The sequence below is a fragment of the Myotis brandtii genome, unplaced genomic scaffold (genome assembly GCF_000412655.1).
Source record: "Myotis brandtii unplaced genomic scaffold, ASM41265v1 scaffold165, whole genome shotgun sequence".
In the NCBI taxonomy this organism is placed as follows: domain Eukaryota; kingdom Metazoa; phylum Chordata; class Mammalia; order Chiroptera; family Vespertilionidae; genus Myotis; species Myotis brandtii.
In genome coordinates this window covers 507397-527218 of record NW_005356042.1, presented here as the reverse complement: position 1 = coordinate 527218, position 19822 = coordinate 507397, and the positions used below count along the sequence as shown (strand labels likewise).

The 19822-nt window shown below is 44.6% G+C and overlaps 1 protein-coding gene across 1 annotated transcript in view; it reads right to left on the bottom strand.

Annotated features, from left to right (window-relative positions):
• Nucleotides 1-4391: 4391 nt before the first annotated feature.
• The window catches only part of NPHS1 (nephrosis 1, congenital, Finnish type (nephrin)), an 18232-nt gene continuing 2801 nt past the window's right edge, over nucleotides 4392-19822 (bottom strand). The window contains exons 7-30 of the mRNA XM_014536774.1: nucleotides 19717-19820; nucleotides 19407-19534; nucleotides 19147-19318; nucleotides 18800-18957; nucleotides 18454-18598; nucleotides 18221-18345; nucleotides 16825-17011; nucleotides 16536-16665; nucleotides 16196-16368; nucleotides 15631-15771; nucleotides 15410-15550; nucleotides 14757-14878; nucleotides 13722-13893; nucleotides 13467-13623; nucleotides 13240-13391; nucleotides 11516-11627; nucleotides 11251-11432; nucleotides 9673-9729; nucleotides 7904-8023; nucleotides 7759-7783; nucleotides 7577-7652; nucleotides 7338-7431; nucleotides 7127-7242; nucleotides 4392-4958 (exon numbers count right to left, since the gene is read on the bottom strand). Of these exons, the coding sequence (XP_014392260.1) occupies nucleotides 4827-4958; nucleotides 7127-7242; nucleotides 7338-7431; nucleotides 7577-7652; nucleotides 7759-7783; nucleotides 7904-8023; nucleotides 9673-9729; nucleotides 11251-11432; nucleotides 11516-11627; nucleotides 13240-13391; nucleotides 13467-13623; nucleotides 13722-13893; nucleotides 14757-14878; nucleotides 15410-15550; nucleotides 15631-15771; nucleotides 16196-16368; nucleotides 16536-16665; nucleotides 16825-17011; nucleotides 18221-18345; nucleotides 18454-18598; nucleotides 18800-18957; nucleotides 19147-19318; nucleotides 19407-19534; nucleotides 19717-19820 (3121 nt within the window). The 3' untranslated portion in view covers nucleotides 4392-4826. The remainder of the gene's footprint in view (nucleotides 4959-7126; nucleotides 7243-7337; nucleotides 7432-7576; nucleotides 7653-7758; nucleotides 7784-7903; nucleotides 8024-9672; nucleotides 9730-11250; nucleotides 11433-11515; nucleotides 11628-13239; nucleotides 13392-13466; nucleotides 13624-13721; nucleotides 13894-14756; nucleotides 14879-15409; nucleotides 15551-15630; nucleotides 15772-16195; nucleotides 16369-16535; nucleotides 16666-16824; nucleotides 17012-18220; nucleotides 18346-18453; nucleotides 18599-18799; nucleotides 18958-19146; nucleotides 19319-19406; nucleotides 19535-19716; nucleotides 19821-19822) is intronic.

Below are 19822 nucleotides of genomic sequence, written 5' to 3'. Positions count from 1 at the left end.
ACCCCCAGTGTTGAAATTTTGTGCACCAGGCCTCTAGTGTCTATATAATTAAGAGGGACAATATTCTGGGCAGAGAGAAGCAATAGATATTTGCTACATTGATTCAGAAAATAGCAAAGAGAAAGTGGGAAGTATATGAAGAGATGCAGTCACAGCCTGAGGTTCCTTTGGGGAAACTTGACCAAATGGTTTATGTGGTTTGGAGCATATTTTGTTTTCTGGTGGCAATGATTGATCAGGGATTGGGCAGAAGACCCAAGCTGAGCTGGTGAAAGACAGCCCCAGGACTTTCCAGAACTATTAGCAAAAGATGTGCTTTGGCTACTGAGCATGTGGAATGCCATCTTAGAACTGTAAATGGTCAGCTTTGTCTGTCAAATGAAGTCGACCTGAGAATGAAATCAACCCAAAGGAAAACAGAGCCACCCTCGCTGGTTTGGCTCAGTGGCTAGAGCATCGGCCTGTGGACTGAAGGGTCCTAGGTTTGATTCCAGTCAAGGGCACATGCCTGGGTTGTGGGCCCAATCCCCTGTATGGGGCATGCAGGAGGCAGCCAATCAATGATTCTCTCTCATCATTGATGTTTCTATTTCTCTCTTCCTCTCCCTTCCTCTCTCTGAAAATCAATAAAAATACATTTTTTTAAAAAAAAAAGAAAAGAAAAACAGAGCCAAGAGATACAAAGAGATTGACTCCTTGTGGCTTTGTTCAAATGCTTGTCCATATATTATTTTTATCTCTACAGACCTAAAGAAAGTTCTCTATCACAGCACTTGAATACAGAAATACAGTGAAGTTCAAATAATTTCCCTTTAATTAAAAAATTATTACATTCCTAAGAGTAGAATTTTTCTAATCGTGGATTTTTCCTTTTCTAATAAGAAACCCACAACATTTTGTTTCCACAATTGCTAAGCAGGAAAGGTGAATTTATTGGCTTTTCTAGCTGACATTCTCAGGGGATTGTTTAGCTTTAAGCACTGCTGGATCCAGTATTGAAACAAACAGTTGTTGGTGTGTTTTTATATATATATCAATTCTAAATTTATTTTGTAGCCAATAACATGGAGACAAAATAAAGCAAAAATTGGCAGCATTAAAGAGAATATAGCAACTCCAATTCCACCAAACATTAACTCAATATTTTTCATAATTAATAGAACAAACAGATAAAAATTAAATGCTTAACCTATAAACATCTAAAGAATAATAGCCAACAAGTGAAGAATATATATTATTTTTAACCATACACAGGACATTTAAAAAATCATTATACATGACCATAAAACAAATCTCAGGAAATTTCAAGAAACCACAATATAATTAATCAAACAATCTATAATAATAAAGTAAAAATAACCTCAATCTATATCAAATTTTAAGGCTTCTTCACAGCAAAAAACAAGCAACAAAATTAAAAAGCAACATACAGGCCTGGCTGGCATGACTCAGTGGTTGAGCATGGACCTATGAGGTCACGGTTTGATTCTTGGTCGAGGCACATACCTGGGTTGTGGGCTCAGTACCCAGTGGGGGTTGTGCAGGAGGCAGCCAATCAATGATTCTATCGCTCTCTCCCTCTCCCTTCCTCTGTGAAGTCAATAAAAATACATTTTAAAAATACAAATGATCTGATTACAGTGTGGGCAGAGGAACTAAATGGCTATCATTAAGAGATAGCAACTGTTACGAGACTGTACAGATAACGGATACCTTGTATAGCTTTCATGAAAATGTAAATTGGTGCAGTCACTATGGAAAACAGTATGGAGGTTCCTAAAAAATATTAAAAGTAGAACTACCACATGATCCAGCAGTCCCACTCCCGAGTATCTAAGGATATAAAAATGGGATATCAAAAAGATATATGCACTCTGATGTTTATTGTGGCATTACTCACAATAGCCAAGATATGAAAACAACTTCAGTGTTCCTCAATAGGTGAAAAATAAAGAAGATGTGGTATGTATGTGTGTACATACACATAAAATATGAAATATTATCAAGCAATGAGAAAGAAAACATCTGCCACTTGCAACATGGTTAGAGCTTGAGGGCATTATGCTAAGTGAGATAAGTCAGACAGAGAAAGACAAATACCATACGATGTCACTTATATGTGGACTCTAAAAAAACCAAGATCTTGTAAAAACAGAGAGTAGAAAGGTGGTTATCAGTGGCTGGAGGGTAAGGTAATTGGGAAATGCTGTTTAAGCATATAAACTAGAAACTAGTAGATACATAAGTCCTGGAGTGCTAATGCAAAGCATAGTGATTATAGACAACAGTACTGTAAACGTCAAAGTCGCTAGGAGTCTAGATCTTAATTGTGCCCATCCACAAAAAGAAGTGATAATTATGTGACATGATAGAGGTGTTAGCTAATGCTATAGGGATAATCATATTGCAATATATAAATGTACACATGTTGTACACCTTAAACTTACATAATGCTATTTATTATATTTTCAATAAAAATAATTGTTTAAAAAGTTTACATATTAAAACTTTTGTGATGCAACTAAAGCAATACTTAGAAGATAGTCATAAACTTTGAATGAATGTATTAGAGACGATAATAAATCTAAAGTGCTAAGCATCTGCCCTGGCCGGTTGCTCAGTGGTTAGAGCGATGGATCACGGGTTCAATTGCCAGTCTAGGGCAGGTACCTCATTGCAGGCTGGATCCCAGGCCCTGGTCAGGGCGAGTGCAGGAGGCAACCAGTTGATGTTTCTCTCTCTTTCCCTACCTACCTTCCCCCTCCCCTCCACTCTCTGTAACATCTTCTGGATCTGATACAATATGTGCACTTAGTTCCTGTAGCTTGTGATGCAGTTCTTCTAATTTTTTCAAAATGTTGTCCACATAAGCCAAACTTTTTTTTAATCTGTTGTGACTTTCCTCAGATTTTCAGCTCCTTTGATTTTCAGTTCTTTCCTTATTTCTCTCTTGATTCGATCCTTGATAGCATCCAGTTTCTGTTGCACCATTGTATCTGAAAAGTCTAATTTTTGAACAGCACTCACGTTCTCAGAAAATGGAAGACTTCGGGAATCTCCCTACAGAAAAAAATAAACATATATGTGAGGGTTTAGGAAAGTTAGCTGCTCAGTAAAATGCACAGCATAAGAATAAACTATATATAAAGCAATCCTTTATTAAGTATATTACATTCAATTCTTTCCTTAATAAGCAACAGACTTCTTATTTACCTTTATTATAACCATACAAAACCCTAAGTTCAAACACTGCTCACTCAACTAAGTAGCATTACGCTGCCCCCTCCCTCCCCCACTCCGTCTGCCCAGTCGCTCCCTCAGGGCCACGCCTGGCGCCGCCTCTAGCCTCTCAGTTTGGGGCGCAGCGACCGTGGATAAATAAACAGTTTTAATAACATTATTAATAAAGTGGGAGTGGCCTGACCAGCGTGGCTCAGTGGTTGAGTGTCGACCAGGATGTCTCAACTCGATTGAGGGCTCGACCCCCAGTGTGGGGCGTGCAGGAGGCGGCCAATCAAGGATTCTCTCTCATCATTGATGTTTTCTCTCTCTCTCTCTCTCTCTCTCTCTCTCTCTCTCTCTCTCTCTCCTTCTTCTCTGAAATCAATAAAATATATTTTAAAAAAATAAAGTAGGAGTGGAGACCTAAAGAAAGATTATACCTAACTATACTCTGTTCTCCATGGAAATAGATTTCTGTTATGTTTTCCTACTATTCAATGTCAAGAATAAGAATTATCTTGCTGTGCTGCTTTATTATGGCGCCTGTTTTTAAAGTCACCTTTATTAAGGTATAATGTACGTACCACAAAACGCACTCATCTTAACTGTACAGTTTAATGATCTTTGATAAATCAATACACCCATGTAACCAGCATCACAATCATGATGTGCAACATTTCCATCACCGCCCCCCCCCCCAAAATTCCCCCATGCCCTTTTACAGTCAATTCCCTTTTCATGGCCCCAGATAACCACCAATCTTCTCACCATAGGTTAACTTTGCCTATTTTAGAATTTCTGTAAGTGAAATTATGCAGTATGCATTCATTTATTTCTAGCTTGTTTTGATAGTCTATTTTATTTTCTGTAGAGTCTATTTATGTTTACACGTATATACTGTTTATACATTACGCTTTTTTGTTTGTTTGTTTTGTTAATCCTCACCTGAGGATATTTTTTCCATTGATTTTTAGGGAGAGTGGAAGAGAGAGGAAAAGACAGAGAGAAACATCGATTTGAGAGAAACACATTGATTGGTTGCCTCCTGCATGGGCCCTGACCAGGGCCCAGGCTAGGGAGGAGCCTACAACCAAGGCACGTGCCTTTGGTCCGCACGCCGACGCTCTATCCCTGAGCAAAACCAGCTAGAGCTATACATCACATTTTAGATAACTGAAAAATAATAAAACAAGTAGGACACAGGAATAGTTCATAAATTCCACTTATTATTACCTATTTAAGATGCAAATTAAACTATAAATGAGCCTAGTTTTTAATATCTTTTTCCATATCTGAAAAAGCATAAAAACCCTCAGAATAACTTTTCATTATTGAAATGTCCCTTCGGAGAAGTTTTATTTCTAAAAGTCACCCCAGGAGTTACTTTTAGAAATGAAACTTCTAAACACAGTATAACTGGTGTTATACTTTGACACCAGTTTGAATCATTTTTGTCACTTACACACAGCCCTCCATGTCCTCTTCTGAAAAAGTCCAGTCCCTTTGTGTCTTATGGAACTCACAAGTTCAGCCCAGGCTGGAATGAAAAGTACCACTGAAATGTTATGTCCTGCAAGTGTAGGAAAATGGTGTTGAGAAGCCTGTCACACCAGATGTCCCCTCAGCTCAAAGTGTAGAGAATCAGGTTCCATAGGATCCAAGTCTCCTGCCACCTGATCATAGATTCCTCTTGGATCCTCATATTTGTCCTCAGACCAGTGGAGGTCACAGGGGTCCTGACAAACAAAGGTGGAGTTAGAACCATAGAGAGATGCCCTATGGGTCATCATTGCAACTCTGGAGGATACACACTCATACTCAACTTCCTAGAGGGGAAAAAAATGTTTCACCTTCTAATTATGGGGGGAAATGCCAACATATAAAAAGATGAGAGTGATTATAATGAACTCCCACATCACCTAGCTTTGATATCAACCCTTGGTCAATCTTGATTTATCTATATCTCTATATTCTCATCCTCTACCCCCACTAACTGGATTATTTTTAATATATTTTTTATTGATTTCAGAGAGGAAGAGAGAGATAGAAACATCAATGATGAGAGAGAATCATTGATTGGCTGCCTCCTGCATGCCCCACACTGGGGATCGAGTCCACAACCTGGGCATGTGCCCTGACTGGGAATAGAACAATAACCTTCTGGTTCATAGGTCTATGCTCAACCACTGAGCCACACCGGTGGACCTAACTGGATTATTTTTAAGCAAGACCAAGATATCTCAAGATTTCCAGTCAGAAAAAGAATTTTAATGTAAGATTATGAAACTTTTAAAAGCCCATGATATTGGCTAAGGGAATTGCGAAATGTGAATCGTGATTCTGTTAGTCCTATGAATTGCCAAAACATTTCCTCACAAAATAAAAAAGAAAAAAGACCGCATAGAGCAGTCCTTAATGGGGATGTGCTTTGCCCTACGTTTGGGAGAAATGATTGTTTCAGCTCAGAAAACTTTACAGCAGATTTTCCAGGGGCCAAAATATGGCCTGCTGCCTGTTTTTGTACTGTTCAAAAGCTAAGAACAGTTTTACATTTTTTTATGGCTGAGAAAGTATCAAAGGAAGAATATTTGTGATATATGAAATTCAAATTCAGTGTCCAAAAATAAAGTTTTATTGGAACTTAGCCACACTCATTTGCCTATGTATTGTCTATGGGTGCTTTTACACTACAATGGCAGAGTTTAGTAGTTTTGAGGACAGTATGTCCTGCAAAGCCCAAAATATCTATTATCTGGTCCTTTACAGGAAAAGTGGTTCAGCACCGTGGACAGCATTTTATACAGTACTAGTTATGTCCACCCTGGTAGGGACAACATCGGGGACAATGTTACAGAGGGAAATCTTTGGCCCAGAGGTGCCAGGATTAGCCAAGGCTACACCAAAAGTCAGGTGTTCTGCCCCACCTCCCTTACTGTAAGGCAGTTAGTGGGGGTTAGTTGATGATAAAGTGCCTGTCTGTTGCTTTTGCCTGTCTTGCTACCATGCTCACTTCTCCTGTTCTCTCTGCCACTCTCTCACTCTCAATCCAGTCCATTGAGTGGAGCTGGCTCCTACTCCCTAATGCCATGAGTGGACACTGATCCAGACCTGTCTAATTAGCACATTTCACCCTCTGCCTCAGTAGTTCAATGATGAGTATGTGACCCAAGCTAGACCAATAAGTGTCAGATTTGGGGCACTGGAGCTAATGGAAAGAGGCATTCTTTTTCCTTGAAGGTTTCCGGTCTAATCGGGTTCAAACCTGGCTTTACTGGGGACATCTTTAAGGAGGAAATTCTTGGTCCAGCTGTGTGGGTCTGAAGACAATTCTATGCCTTCACATTTTGATTAAATGAGTCAAATTTTTCCCCTCCATAGCTCTCTGATTAACCAGTGTAGTGGTGATGGCTAACTATCCAACAAAATGCATACTTTTTTTCTTCTACAATAATATAACTGTAGTAAGACATAAAACTGCCAAGCTAGACTATGTTTCTCAGCCTCCTTTGTAGTTAGATTTGGCCATGTGACCATGTTCTCACCAGGAAATGAGTAGAATGTGTAATTTCTGGGCCTGGACCATAAGGCATAGTTGTGCCTCCATCACATTCTTTTTTCCTCTTCCACTGGTTGAAGCCCCCAGTGAACTGGCCCATCAATGCAAACTTGGATGATGTGCTAGGGGATGGCAGAGGACCATAATGGAAAGAACTTGGATTCTGTAATAACCATGGGCAGTAGGGCCACTCATTCCTGACTACTATGTAAGAAAAAAATAGACTGTCTTGTTTAGGGCACTGGGTTATTGCCAGGCCTGTTTGTTATAGCAGCTAGCTTACCCTAAGTAGTAGAATGTGGGTTTGGGGCACTAGCCAGGAAAGACTTCTGTAGCTACAAATCTCACCATCTGTACTTTATCGTAGAGGGGTCCCCAGGCCCCAGAAGGGGCATACAGTCTTTCCACCTCATCATATAGGTGCCCTGGAAAAGCCATATTCTCCTCCTCAAGACCTGTGAAACCTGAAGTTGGAGTAGAAAGAAGGAATGATCATGTACCCAGTCCAGATGTCAGGGGTATCTATGAGTGGGGGAGTTCTGATGTGGTCATAACTCACCTCTGGGATAAGATACCTCCTCCAGTGTTGGTGGCAGCTGGGGGTTGAAATCCTTCATGGAGTGATAATATGGCTCTACATCTGTTGTGCTAACCTGTCAACACCCCCCCCCCCAAAAAAAAACCAAGATCGTTTTTTCATCCTTTGACTCCCTGGAAAGGTCAATAACCTGAAGCTAATGGGATTTTAGTCACTGTCAATGCCCTGTCACTGGGGCTGTCAAGAGCACCCCCACTCACTGTGGAGCTTTGTTTGTCCAGGTCCGTAGTCCACTGGCTCTCTTCATATTCATTCCTGATTGGGCCCTCCTCCGACCTTCCAGGTTAGAGGTATGGAGGCAGTTGGGTGTTGACCCTCGAATACCAATCACTCCCAAACCTCCTCCCTCAGAGCCTTTTTATAGAAAAATATTCCCACTTACTCTGCTTCTGTCTTTTCTGAGATGCCTGAGGAAAGTAAAAAAAGGGGGTTAGAGACACCCCCCCAAGCCCACCTGGCCTTGGAAGACCTTCAGCGCTCCCCATCACCCTTGGGCCTCAACCCCAGCAGGGAAAGGGTCTTCTCACCCTCAGCAAGACGCCTCAGTCTCCGCTGCCAGAGGAATCCTCCAACACAGGAGGCATTAGAAAGCAGCAGAAGACCCCCAACAGCAAACAGCACAGGCATCAGGGGCAGCTCTGAGGAGTCTGAGAGTAGAAGGGACCCCCCTTAGTGAATTCAAAACAACTGACTCTAAGTTCAGAGCAGGGTTCTCTGAAAAAAGCCATCCCTGACCAGACAAAACCCCTCTTCATAGGTCAGGGAAGCAGATGGACTGGGGTTTCCATGTCCACTCCTTGCCACCTCAGGACAGGTGGCTCCTTTCTCAAGTCAAACCACTAGCAGAGGGCCCTTCTTTTGCCTGAGCCCCATGTAGGAACTCAGACAGGAACTTCAGCTCCTTAGCTGGAGATTCAAGACCTTCTGTGATCTGGCCTCTTACAACATCTCCAGCCTTGTCCACCAACCATAAACCCTGGTATTAGACCCTCCAGCCACACAAACTAACCATGCTATTTCCATAAAAACTTGAAATAGTCAATTGTCTATCATTAAATGTCCTTTCTTCTCAACTTCCATTCACCCTTCCAACTCTATCCCAAATGACTTCTTTGCACAAACTTACATCCTAGACAATATCAGACTCCTCTGCTATATCTCTGAGGACAAGACTAAGTCCTTCTAAGTAGACATTTGTTCAGGATTCATTCCCCATCTTCTGCTAACAGCTCTCATTTTCCTTTGAGAAAACAGCCACTCCCCCGCTCTCATTTGGTATGGTTCTGTGGGACTCATGGAGGCCACATGGCCCAGCCTGGCCAAAAACAGTACTCATCCCTCTTTTCATAGTAATCAGTTCAGAGACCAGCATTTGACCCAAGGTAGATTTTTGCTCGAACATTTAGGACACTCCTCTGCAGACTGCTAAGAAGTGGAATGAAAGCTGGAGGAGTGAGAGACTTTGTACCTGTGATGAAAGAACCTGAGAAGGAAGTCATCTTGAGATGAAGACAAAGTTGAGAGAGGGTGATAAATAGATCCTTGGTGAAAAATTTAAGGACCTGAATCCAGCCATACTTGGAATTTTTAATTTCATGAGCCAAGCAGTTCCTTTTATTACTGAGAACAGCCAAATTTCTGTCACTTGCAACCTTTTTCTCAGGTTTTGAAGGGGATTGTTTGCAAAATGGTCATAATTTCCCCCTGTATCCATACTCCGAGTAGTCCCCTTCCACACTGACTTGGAGTTGAACCATGTCACTTGCATCAGCCACTGAGACAATAGCAAATGTGACAGAATCAGAAACTTGAAAGGTGCTTGTAAATCAGAGCGTGCCCTCTCTTGCTGCTCTTGAGACGCCTGTGACCACCTTCATGTGAACAAACCAAGGAGAGATATGTGGCCCAGTTATTTCCATTGTTCTGACCAAGAGCCATATTGTCAGATATGTGAAGAGGAGGCCATCTTGGACCAACAGGTCCCAGCTGAGCTGCCAACTGACTGAAGCCCAGACTAGAACTGCTCAGCCACTCATAGAATCATGAGAAATGTTTGTTGCTCTAAGTGCCCATGTTTAGGGTGGTTTGTTATGCAGCAAAAGCCAACTGATACAGTCCCTACATGGGGAATAAAAACAGGTAATTCTTTCAGGCAAGAGTAAGAACTAAGGAAATGGTTTTGGGCCTCAGGAATAGCGTTATGGGACTATGTCCGTAAGGCAGAGGAGACAGGTTGAGAGACCAGAAAGTTCTATTCTCAGGGGAGAGAGGGATTTGCAGGGGATTGAGGACTTACCTGCAGGCTGCTCTGTGGGCAGCTGGTAGTCAGGTTCTCCAGAAGGCTGGTCTAAACCTAGGGGGTGGATAAAAAGATTGTTAATTAACATAAAAAATCTGGGATAAGCCTTAAATATCTCAGTTTCCTATTAAGCTTTTCATCCCATTTTGATACTCATGGGAACTGGTTTATGGCTTCTAGGAATATTTCAAGAAGAACTAGAAATTGCTGATAAGGATGATAATACTATTAATAACCATTCTAATGCCTATAATAATAATTGTTGCTTAGTGTTTTATGGTGTGCAAGGTTTTTTTAACATGAATTGTCAGTTTTTCAGGTTAACTAAAAAACATACTGGCTCTCAGGATCCCTTAATAGAGCTATAAATTCTAGATCAAGGGAGTTGAGTGTCATACTTTATGCTTTAGTTCTTAAAGGGAAGACTGGAATGGGGCGGGAGGGAGGAGAGAGAGAAGGGAATATTTTAGAGATGGGAATGGGTCCATACATCTATGGGTAAAAGACTGCTCTGTCAGAAAGGGGAGGACAGAAAGAGGGTGCTTTCATGGGGCAAGCACTTACTTTGTGCAGGGCCTTGTTCTAAACACTTCAGATATATTTATTTATTTAATCCTCACAACTGTGTGAGATAAACCTTACTTTCAGAAACTAAGGCATACCTTATTTTTAGAAACTTTGGCTCAAAGAGGTTTAACTGAGGCTCAAAGAGGTAAACTAACTTGCTTACGGTCTCACAACTAGGACTCAGCAGAGCTGGAACTTAAACCCAGGCTTGTCAAAATAAGACTGTGATTAGCCATTACATTACTGATTGGCCTGTCAGAGGCAAAAATGTTCTCATTAGTCATATTCAAAGAACTTATCCATTTCATCAGAGTTGCTGAATTTATTGGCCTAAATTTGTTCATAATACTTCCTTATTATCCCCTTAATGTAATGTCCTCTCTTTCATTCCTGATATTGGTTAATTCATGTCTTCTCTCTTTTGCCTTGATCAACTTTATAAATGTTATTGATCTTTTCAAAGAAGCAGCTTTTGGCTTCATTGATTTTTCTATTGTTCTTCTGTTTCTGAGCTCACAAATTTCTGTTCTTACCTTTATTATTTCCTTCCTTTCGTTTACTTGTGTTTAATCTGCTCTTCTTTTTCTAGTTTCTTGCAGTATCAATTTGAGACCATCTTTTTAAAATCTAATATGAACACTTAATGCTATGAATTTTCTGCAAAGCACTGCTTTAGCTGCACCCCACAATTTTCAAATGTTTTCATTTTCATTCAATTCAAACTCTTTTCTAATTTTCCTGTGTTATTAATCACATCAAACAGTATCATTCAGCATTCAGTTACTAAAATCTAGTCTCTGGAGATCATCTGCCTGAGTTTTAATTTCATCTCTAGCTCCTTCCAGCTGTGTGACCGTTGACAATATGCTAAGGTTGTTATCAACATGCTCAGGTTAATCTCTCTGAGCCTCAGTGTCTTCATCTGTAAAAGAGTAATAATAGCACTAACTTCACTATGCCACCCTTTAAGTCCTCTGAAGAACTCTGCTCAAAACTGTCCCTTCTGACCTGGGGTAGTAATAGAGATCTGGGATCCTTTGTCAGCTAGTCCACTGTCCCCCAGCGCATTACTGGCCAGCAGCCAGATCTTGTATCGTGTAGAAGGCTGCAGCCCAGTCAGTGTGAAGGTGGTGGCCTGGGGTGGTAGGACATCCATGTAGAGGAACCCCGGGGTTTCCAGAGCCTCATACCTGCAAGAGAGAGAGGCCTGCCATTCAAGGGGGTGCCCCAGCTCTGTTGGCTGCCACCTCTTCTTGTCTTAACAGGAACCAACCTGATCTGGAACCTCTGTGGCAAGCCCCCATCAAAGCCAGGCTTCCACTCCAGTCCCACCGAGTATGGGGTCGCGCTCACAACTTTTAATCCAGATGGAGGATCAGGGCGGCCTTTAAGGAAAAGGATGAGGAAAGTAGTCAGAGGATACAAAAGGATCCTGGAAGATTCCTTCCAGATTCTTCCTAAGAATTTGTTATTATTATTGATTTCAGAGAGAAAAGGAGAGGGAGAGAGAGATAGAAACATCAACGAGGAAAGAGAATCACTGATTGGCTGCCTCCTGCATGCCCCCTACTAGGGATCGAGCATGAAACCTGGGCATGTGCCCTTGATGGGAATCAAATCTGGGACCTTCAGTCTACAGGCCAATGTTCTATCCACTGAGCTAAACCAGCTAGGGCTTTCTAAGAATGATTTTAAATGTATAGTCAATTCTCATTATTTGTGGTGGTTATGTTCTATAAAGTTATTGTGGACACTGAATTAACAAATACCATACGATTGTTTACAGGAAAAATGCAGGGTTAGGTTCCTACAAGACTCTAGTCACACATTTTTATTAAACAACCACTACATGATCTTGTTTGTGTTTTTCTGTTGAAAGACACCTGATTTAATATATTTTGTTGATTTATTAACATTAAACTCATAGCCAACAGCTCTACCCATTCCTGAACAAAGCTTTTCCAACAGAAGTACTTTCTCCATATGGCACATCACAGTCTTCTTGCACTTACGAACAGCAGATAGCACTTCAGCACTATGCTTGGAAGCCATTTTAAATAGCAAAGCCACTAATAAAGAGCACAAAAATATGTAGCACCAAATAGACTTCAAAAAGAGCACTTATTTACATATGAGAGCTGAAACAAGAAGGAAGCCTGTGGCTTTGTTCTACCTGGCTGAGAACGTGCTCATTGGGTGACTCATATTTCTGACCCATTCTGTACATGTCCCTGAATGACTGGATCAACTGTATAATATGTTTCTTGCAGTGGATTTTTTGTGTGCTTATCTCACTTCCATTCCCCTATTTCTTCTGGTTACAGAACCCTGAGTATCCTTTGGAGAAACATTTGCCCACATTCTCAGGCCACATGCTTCTGATAGAAGTGACTCCACTTATAGGATGGACATATGACAGGGCCTGGACAACAAGAGTCACCTTCCCCTGATCACATGATTGGTTTACAGCTAGGAGCTAAGTAGAACCAATAAACCTTAGTTCAGTATTTTCATACCACTATTCTCTTTGTTGTTGTTGTTGTTTTTCATACCACTTTTAAGAGAAGGAAAAATTCTGTTTCCTTGGGAAATCTAACAGCCCACTATGAGAAGCCTTATAATAAAGCCAACAGAGAAAAGCAGACCTGATAGACGGAGAGTTCTTGATGACAGCTGAACCTAGATTCAGTGACTCCTGAAAATCTATTTTTAAGTTACTTGGGCCAATAAGACCCCTCCTCCTTTTTTTTTTTTTTTTTTTTTTTTTTTTTTTTTTTTTTTTTTTTTTTTTTTTTTTTTTTTTTTTTTTTTTTTTTTTTTTGGTTGTTGTGGGTTCCCTGCAGATCCAGTCTCTATTAGAATTTTCAGGTAGGCAAAAACTCCATTCTTACTAAAACACTGGTTTCAGAAACACTGCCAATATGGGACCAATTAGAGACTTAGGGCTTGACCCAGGAAGCACCTTCCCAACACCCTCACAGTCCTCTCCCAGCATACTGATGCTGACGAGTTGAATGTTGGTGTGGTCTGAGCCAAGGGGGTTGGTGGCTGTGCATGTGAAGAGAGCATAATCCTGGGCTGCAGAAACGTTGGCAATCGTCAGGAGACTGCTGTGGATTCCACCTTGGTGGTATGTGTGTTCTGTGTACCTGGAGAGGAGGTATGACAGGAACTCAGGGAGCGTGACTGGGGCTGGAGTGTTATCTGGCTGGGCCTGGGCTCACCTGGGATCCTGGAGATCCAGAGGGACCCCATTTTTAGTCCATGTGAAGACAATGTTGGGGACACCTCTGGCACGACAGTGAAGGGTGGCGGAACTGGTGCTATCTCCAGCTGCAGCCACCTTAGTTAGAGGTGTGGGGTGCTCTACCTGGGGGGAAACTAGGAGAGGTTGGAGGTCAGCATGAAGTATTTCGAAGGACATGAGAGCTGTAGGTTTAGTGGCAGCCCTTGAAGTCAGAGGCATGGGTGTTACTTACATCTGACGACAAGTCGGACCAGCCCTCGGGCTGGAGGTGCCACACCATTGTCCACGATGCACTGGTAAGCACCTGCCTGAGCCAGCTTGGCATTGTGAATACGAAGACGCCCTGTGGACCCCTTTGATATCTTCTCCATGTCATCTAGGCTCTGGTCCTCCTCCTCTTCTCCCTGGATGCCCAAGACTCAGGGAAATGGCCTCCCATCTTGCCCCAGTTTCATTATCCCCCAAACTGGGTCCCTTCTGTAGCCTCATTCTCCTAGCCACAATCATTCTTTATAGAGATAGCAAAGAAAAAAATCCCCCCTGTCATTCATCCATTTACCTACCCATTTATCCAACCATTCATTCATGGAGACATTTATCCACATATCCATCTATTTAACCATGCACCTATTCATCCACTTGTCTACCAATCCATCCACCTTTCCTTCCATCCATTCATCCATTTACCCATTCATTCATCTAACCATTTGTTTTCCTTATATCTATCCATTTGCCCTTTCATCTCTCCACCCATCTGCCCTATCTATTCACTCATACATGCACACATTCATAAGTACATTCATCTGTTTATCAATTCATCCATCTTTCCATCTCTTCATCCATTCATTTATCATCCTTCCGTAGACATCTTTATACTGATGGAGTATCTATCCATCCATCTACTTTCTAATCTAATCCATTCATCTACTCATTTCTCTCATTTGATTAACTAGCCATCCATTTACTCTTTTATCCATTCATTCACTTGTCCATTTGTTTATCTGTTTTCCATCTACTCATCCCTCCATCCACCTACTCATCAACCCATTTACCTATCAATCTACATATCCATCCACCTGCCCACCTGGTTATCTATCCAGTTATCCATCCATTCATCTGCCATTCAACAGTTAGTTCTTGGAGAATGCCCTGACATGCATACAGTTATTCAGGGTCATATAGATGTGACCCTTCTTCCCAAGGAGCTGACAGTTAAGAAACCACATTTCCAAGCCCCACCTCCATTTACCAAAGATTGGATCCTCACCAGTCTTTCCCAGTTGAACATTCCTGGAAGAATGGGATTGGCATCAGCGGTGCAGACTATATCTACAGAACCCCCAATATTCACCTCAGTAGGGTCCTGGAGAACTCGGATGGTGGGAGCATCTGGAAAAGGAGGCAGGAACTTGGGGAAAGCACTTGGACCCAGACAGGCCATGGTGGAAGAGGGTCCCAGGTGGGAGAGGTATCTTAGAGGTGTCCCTGGAAGTTATGGGTATGATACAGTCTGCCCTTTATATGGAACACTTGGAATAGTTCCCAGGATTAGTGAGGTTGTCCCAACCCTGTACTGTGCCTCTATGGTGATGAGGGTAGGTCGCGTGGACTTCCAGAATTTCATGGAGGTGGGGCTTCCACAGTGGGCTTAACAGGTAGATCCATGTAGGTGGATCCCCTGTCTGGACAGAAATCATGTAGGATCTCTCTAGTGGTCAGTGTAGCCAAAGTGGGCATGGTTCCTTTAAGGTTGGGGCTCCCAGAGTGAGAGGTTTCCAGGATGGGTGAATATCCCTGGGTGGGCAGAGCTTCCACAATAAGGAGACTCCACAGTGAGCAAGGTTCCTGGGTGGATGTCGTTTCCATGATGGGTGGGGATCCCAGAGCTGCCTAGTTTCCTAGGGTGATGAAGGGGCTCACAGTGTACATCTAGCCGCACTAGAGCTTCAGCAGTGCCTTCTGAGTTCTGGCAGTGCAGCTGATAGAAGCCATCGTCAGCGCGGGTCACATTCCACAGCTGCAGAGCTCCACCAGGCAGGATGCGATGCCGGGGCCCACCAGCTGGGAGAGGTCAGGGTGAGGGTTTTGCCAGGTGCTCCCTTTCTGAATACCTGTACCCCTTTTCATGCCCATTCCTGCACCTGGGCTGAGGCGGTAACCACGGAAGGTCCAGTTGAAGGCCTCCGGGGCCGGGTTGGCAGACACTAACACAGGCAGCAGTGCTTGGCCTTGTTCCACTGCAGTTACCACAAACACCTGCTCCCCCAAGAACTCTGGAGGGTCTGCGGAGGGGGCACCATTGGGAGTCAAGATTGTTGTTAAGGTTTGAGACTGGGACAAATTTGCGATCAGGTACAGATACACAGGTTTAAAGTCGGGATTGCAACTAGATTCAATTGGACAAGTACAGAATTAAGCTGGGAGGTTAGTGGTTAGGATCCAGTTTAGGAAAGGGGTAGAGGGCAGAGTCAGGTTTAAGGATGGAGAGAGTGTTCGGAATGGGAATCACTGCCAGGAGTTATGAGGACAAAGGCAAGAGGGGGTTTGGGCAGGATAGGAGTTGATGCCTGGCTATGGTCAGGATAAAGGTCAGGGAAGTTTTAAGGTTTAGGATGGAGGTCAAGGACCGTACCAAGGTGAAGACCCCAGTGATATGGGGTCAGGAGGGAATGGAGGGGTTCCAGGCCTTCAGGCCAGCACACATACACAGCACGTTGAGTCGGTAGAAGGCGCTCACGGTTTCCCGAAGCTGAATGCTGTGGGCCCGGCAGGTCACACGGTGGCCATGGTCACCAGATGACATTCTCAGAAGAATGCTCCTGGCAGCGGCAGAGCCTTTGAATGGGGCGCTCCGGGGAGGTGAGATTACGCCTTCCAGCCTGTGGACAGGGCGGGGGCGGGGGTCATGTCAGGCTGGTGCAGGGGTGGGAGCACAGGCAGAGGTGGGATGGCTACTGGGCAGGACAGCAGGCAGGGCAGGAGCGGGACTCCGAAGGTACAGGGACTTGGCCAGAGCAAGGGAGGGGCGGGCCACTCGCACTCTCACTTCTCCCCTTCCTTGTCCCAGGACAAGTTGACCGGAGGGTTGCTGCTAATGCTGAGGCACGTCAAGTTTAAGGCATCCCCGGGGCGCAGCGCCGACGCATTGGCCAGGATCGTCAAGTTAGTTGGGGGAACTTCGAGAACGGGTCAGAAGAGTGAGATTCAGGGGTGAAGAGGAGGCCCAGGTCCTGACACCAGGCCGGGCCCAGCCCCGCCCCCGCCCCCAGACCGGCTCTGGCTCAGTTACCCTCTGGCCAAGCCCTCCCGGTCAACCCGGCCATTGGAGCCCTTACACTGCACCACAAGCTGCGTGGACGCGCTGAGCTGGCCCGCTTTGCACGTGAACTTGGCCTGGTTGTCCGATGGACCCGTGACGAGCACCAGCTCACGGGAGAAGGTGCTCCCTGACTTCTCCAGATTTCCCAACTGCACCCGCCGCGGCTCCTGGGGCAGCCGCGGTTCGGTCACCGTGCGGGAGTCCTGAGGGCGGAGACTGACTAGAGGTCCGGGGTAGCCCTGCCATTCCCGCCCGAGACGCCCCCACTGGGTTGACAGCCACTAGCCCAGATAAAGCCTTGTGTGATGAGGAAAAGGCGCCCCCTTCCGCGGGCACCTTGCTAGGGCAGAGGAAGAGACTGGAATTGATCGCCCCAAGTGGAATCTCTCCTGACTAACCTGGGCCTCCCAAGCCCAGCTGTTTTGCTGTCTGATCCCTCCTCGGTTTCCACCGCCTCACCCTTGTCCCGCCTCCTCTGCTTTCCGGAGGCCTGCGATTGTTGGTGCCCCTGCCAACCCTCAGGCGCATTCCTCAAAATCCATTCCAGCTACATTTACTACACACCAAACTCTAGGAAACTCCCTTGGAATTCCCAAGCCTTTCCCAGAATTCCTTCATTTTTTCCCTATCTTTGGTTCTTTTTCTTAGCATTCCCACTTTCTCCCCAAATTTCCTTTGATCATTCCTTTAATTCAATTGTCTTTCCCCAGATTTCTGAATCCTTTCCCAATATTCTCTTATTATCCTCGTCTTTTACTAGAATCCTTTGTGTGGCCCAAAGTCTTGGCGTTTCCCCAGAATTCCATCCAATTAAATGAAGTTTCATTTCATCCCTATAATTCCTAGTTTTTCCCCTAGAATTTTCACTAGCTCCCTAAATTCCCAAGATCTTTCCAGAATTCTGTCAGACTTCTTTTTAATTTTACCAGAATTTTATTCACTTACCCCCAAATCCTAAGAATTCAATTTAATATTAATTAATGGATTTTCAATGCTCTGTGGAATTACTTATCTTTCCCCAAATTTCTAGCCTTTAGCCATCATTGTCTTTGTTCCTGGAATTCTTAGTCTTTCCCTAAAATCTCTGCCATTTCACCTGAATTCTGAGGTTCACCAGATTTTCCTTTAATAAATTAATTGCCTTTTCTATAGAATTCCCAATCTTGATTAAAAATTCCTTCATTTGAGATAAGATTCTCACTGATTTCCCAGAATTCCCAGGATTTCCCTTGGATTCAATTTAATTATTATGGTATTTGTCTGTGTCTTTTCTAATTCCCTGACAAAACTCAAAATCTCTAGTATTTTTCAAGAAATTCAGTTTTTCTCAAGATTTCCCAAGATTGGAGAAGAGACAGGGCCTCATCCTTTCCCCACATTCTTGGCCACTCCAGCCCTTGCTTGGCACTGACCTTGTACCAGATGAGGGAGGGGTCTGGGTTGCCTCCAATGGCCAAACACACCAGCTTCACCCGGGTTCCAGCCCGGAGGGGCTGCCCCTCTGGGGGCCCCTCGATCCACAGCTTCTGGGCAGGATCTGAGACAGAAAGAGTGGCTTTCTCTCTGGGCTGAAGCCCAAGGGTAGGGTCTCTAAGTCAGGAGGCAGCCCCTTTCCCCCGCCCCCCCCGTGAGGATGGGGGCTCACATTTCACGTTCAGAGTGAGTGACTTTTTGAAGGTCTCTTTAGTGAAGGCCTCACTAAAGGCCTCACAGGTGAGGGTCAGACCATTGTCCTCCCGTCGCACCAGAAACGTCAGGTTGGACATGGAGATGTGGCCACCATGAAGGCCCTGGCAGGGAAGAGCTTCAGAACTAGGGACTAGAGCACCCTCATCCATGGGCCAGAGGGCCTGAGCCCACTCTATACCCCAGCAGTAACCCAGGAGGTCCAGGCCCCAGTCCATGCTCCCCAAGGCATTCTCTCCCAGATCCAAGAGAAATGCCCTCAACTCCCTCCTCCCTCAGACCCAGGAGTCTGGCCCCTGCCTCACATCCATGACCGTCTCCTCTGTGGACAACAACTGCCGCCAGCCCAGCCACCACCGCAGCAGGACCCGTGGGCGACTGGACTTAGTGATGCAGGAGAGAGTCACATTCTTGTTCTCAGTCTGGGATGCAGATCCCAGGATAGTAATAGCACTGGGAGGAACTGCAGGGATGATGGACAGAGGAGAGAGACACTAAGCAGGGCTGGATGCCTCACAGACCTGCCCAGAAAGACAGGGAACTGGGGACAGATGACAAGGTCTTTGGCATTAGACAGGCATGCTTTGGAGACACAAACAAATGGTTCTCTGGTGTACGGTCTGACAGATGGGCATCTGGCACCAGGACTCACAGGTAACCTGCAGTGTGATCCCACGTTCCTGGATCTCTTTAGATACGCTGTTGTGGGCCTCACAGCTGAGCCTCACCCCATGATCTTCTGGCCGTATGACCATTACTAGCATGCTTCGGGCCACTGCCTGAGTATGCTCTGTGCCCCATGCTGTGGACATGGGCTGGCCATTCTGGAGATAGGAACAGAGCTGGACCAGCTCAAGGCCAGCTCCTTGTACCTGCCCTGCTCCCCACCCTCATGCCTGTTTCTGCCCTCACCTTCAGCCACTGCAGTGTAGCTGGTGGATTCCCTCCTCGGGCCATGCACAGCAGCTCCAAGCTCTGCCCTGCCCGCACATGTCCTTCTTCCAGACCCGGCCACTCAATCACAGGGGGTCCTGGGGGGACTGGAGAGCAGCAGTCACTTGGTGGGCCTGGGGAGCCCATCCACTCTTTCCAAGCTCCCCAGTCTGAACCCTCATGTTTCTCTTTGAGAGCCAGAACCATTCATAATCCATGTATGCCCCAAGTACCTCCAATTCCTGCTCCCTGTCCCCAGTGCCCATAATCCACTCAGTTCCCCACTTACACAGAACATTCATGGTGATTGAGACCTTGATAGGGATATCCAAAGCTGGGCTGGATCCCTCACAGACCAGTAACTGCCCATTATCCAAACTCTGGGGTGTCACCCT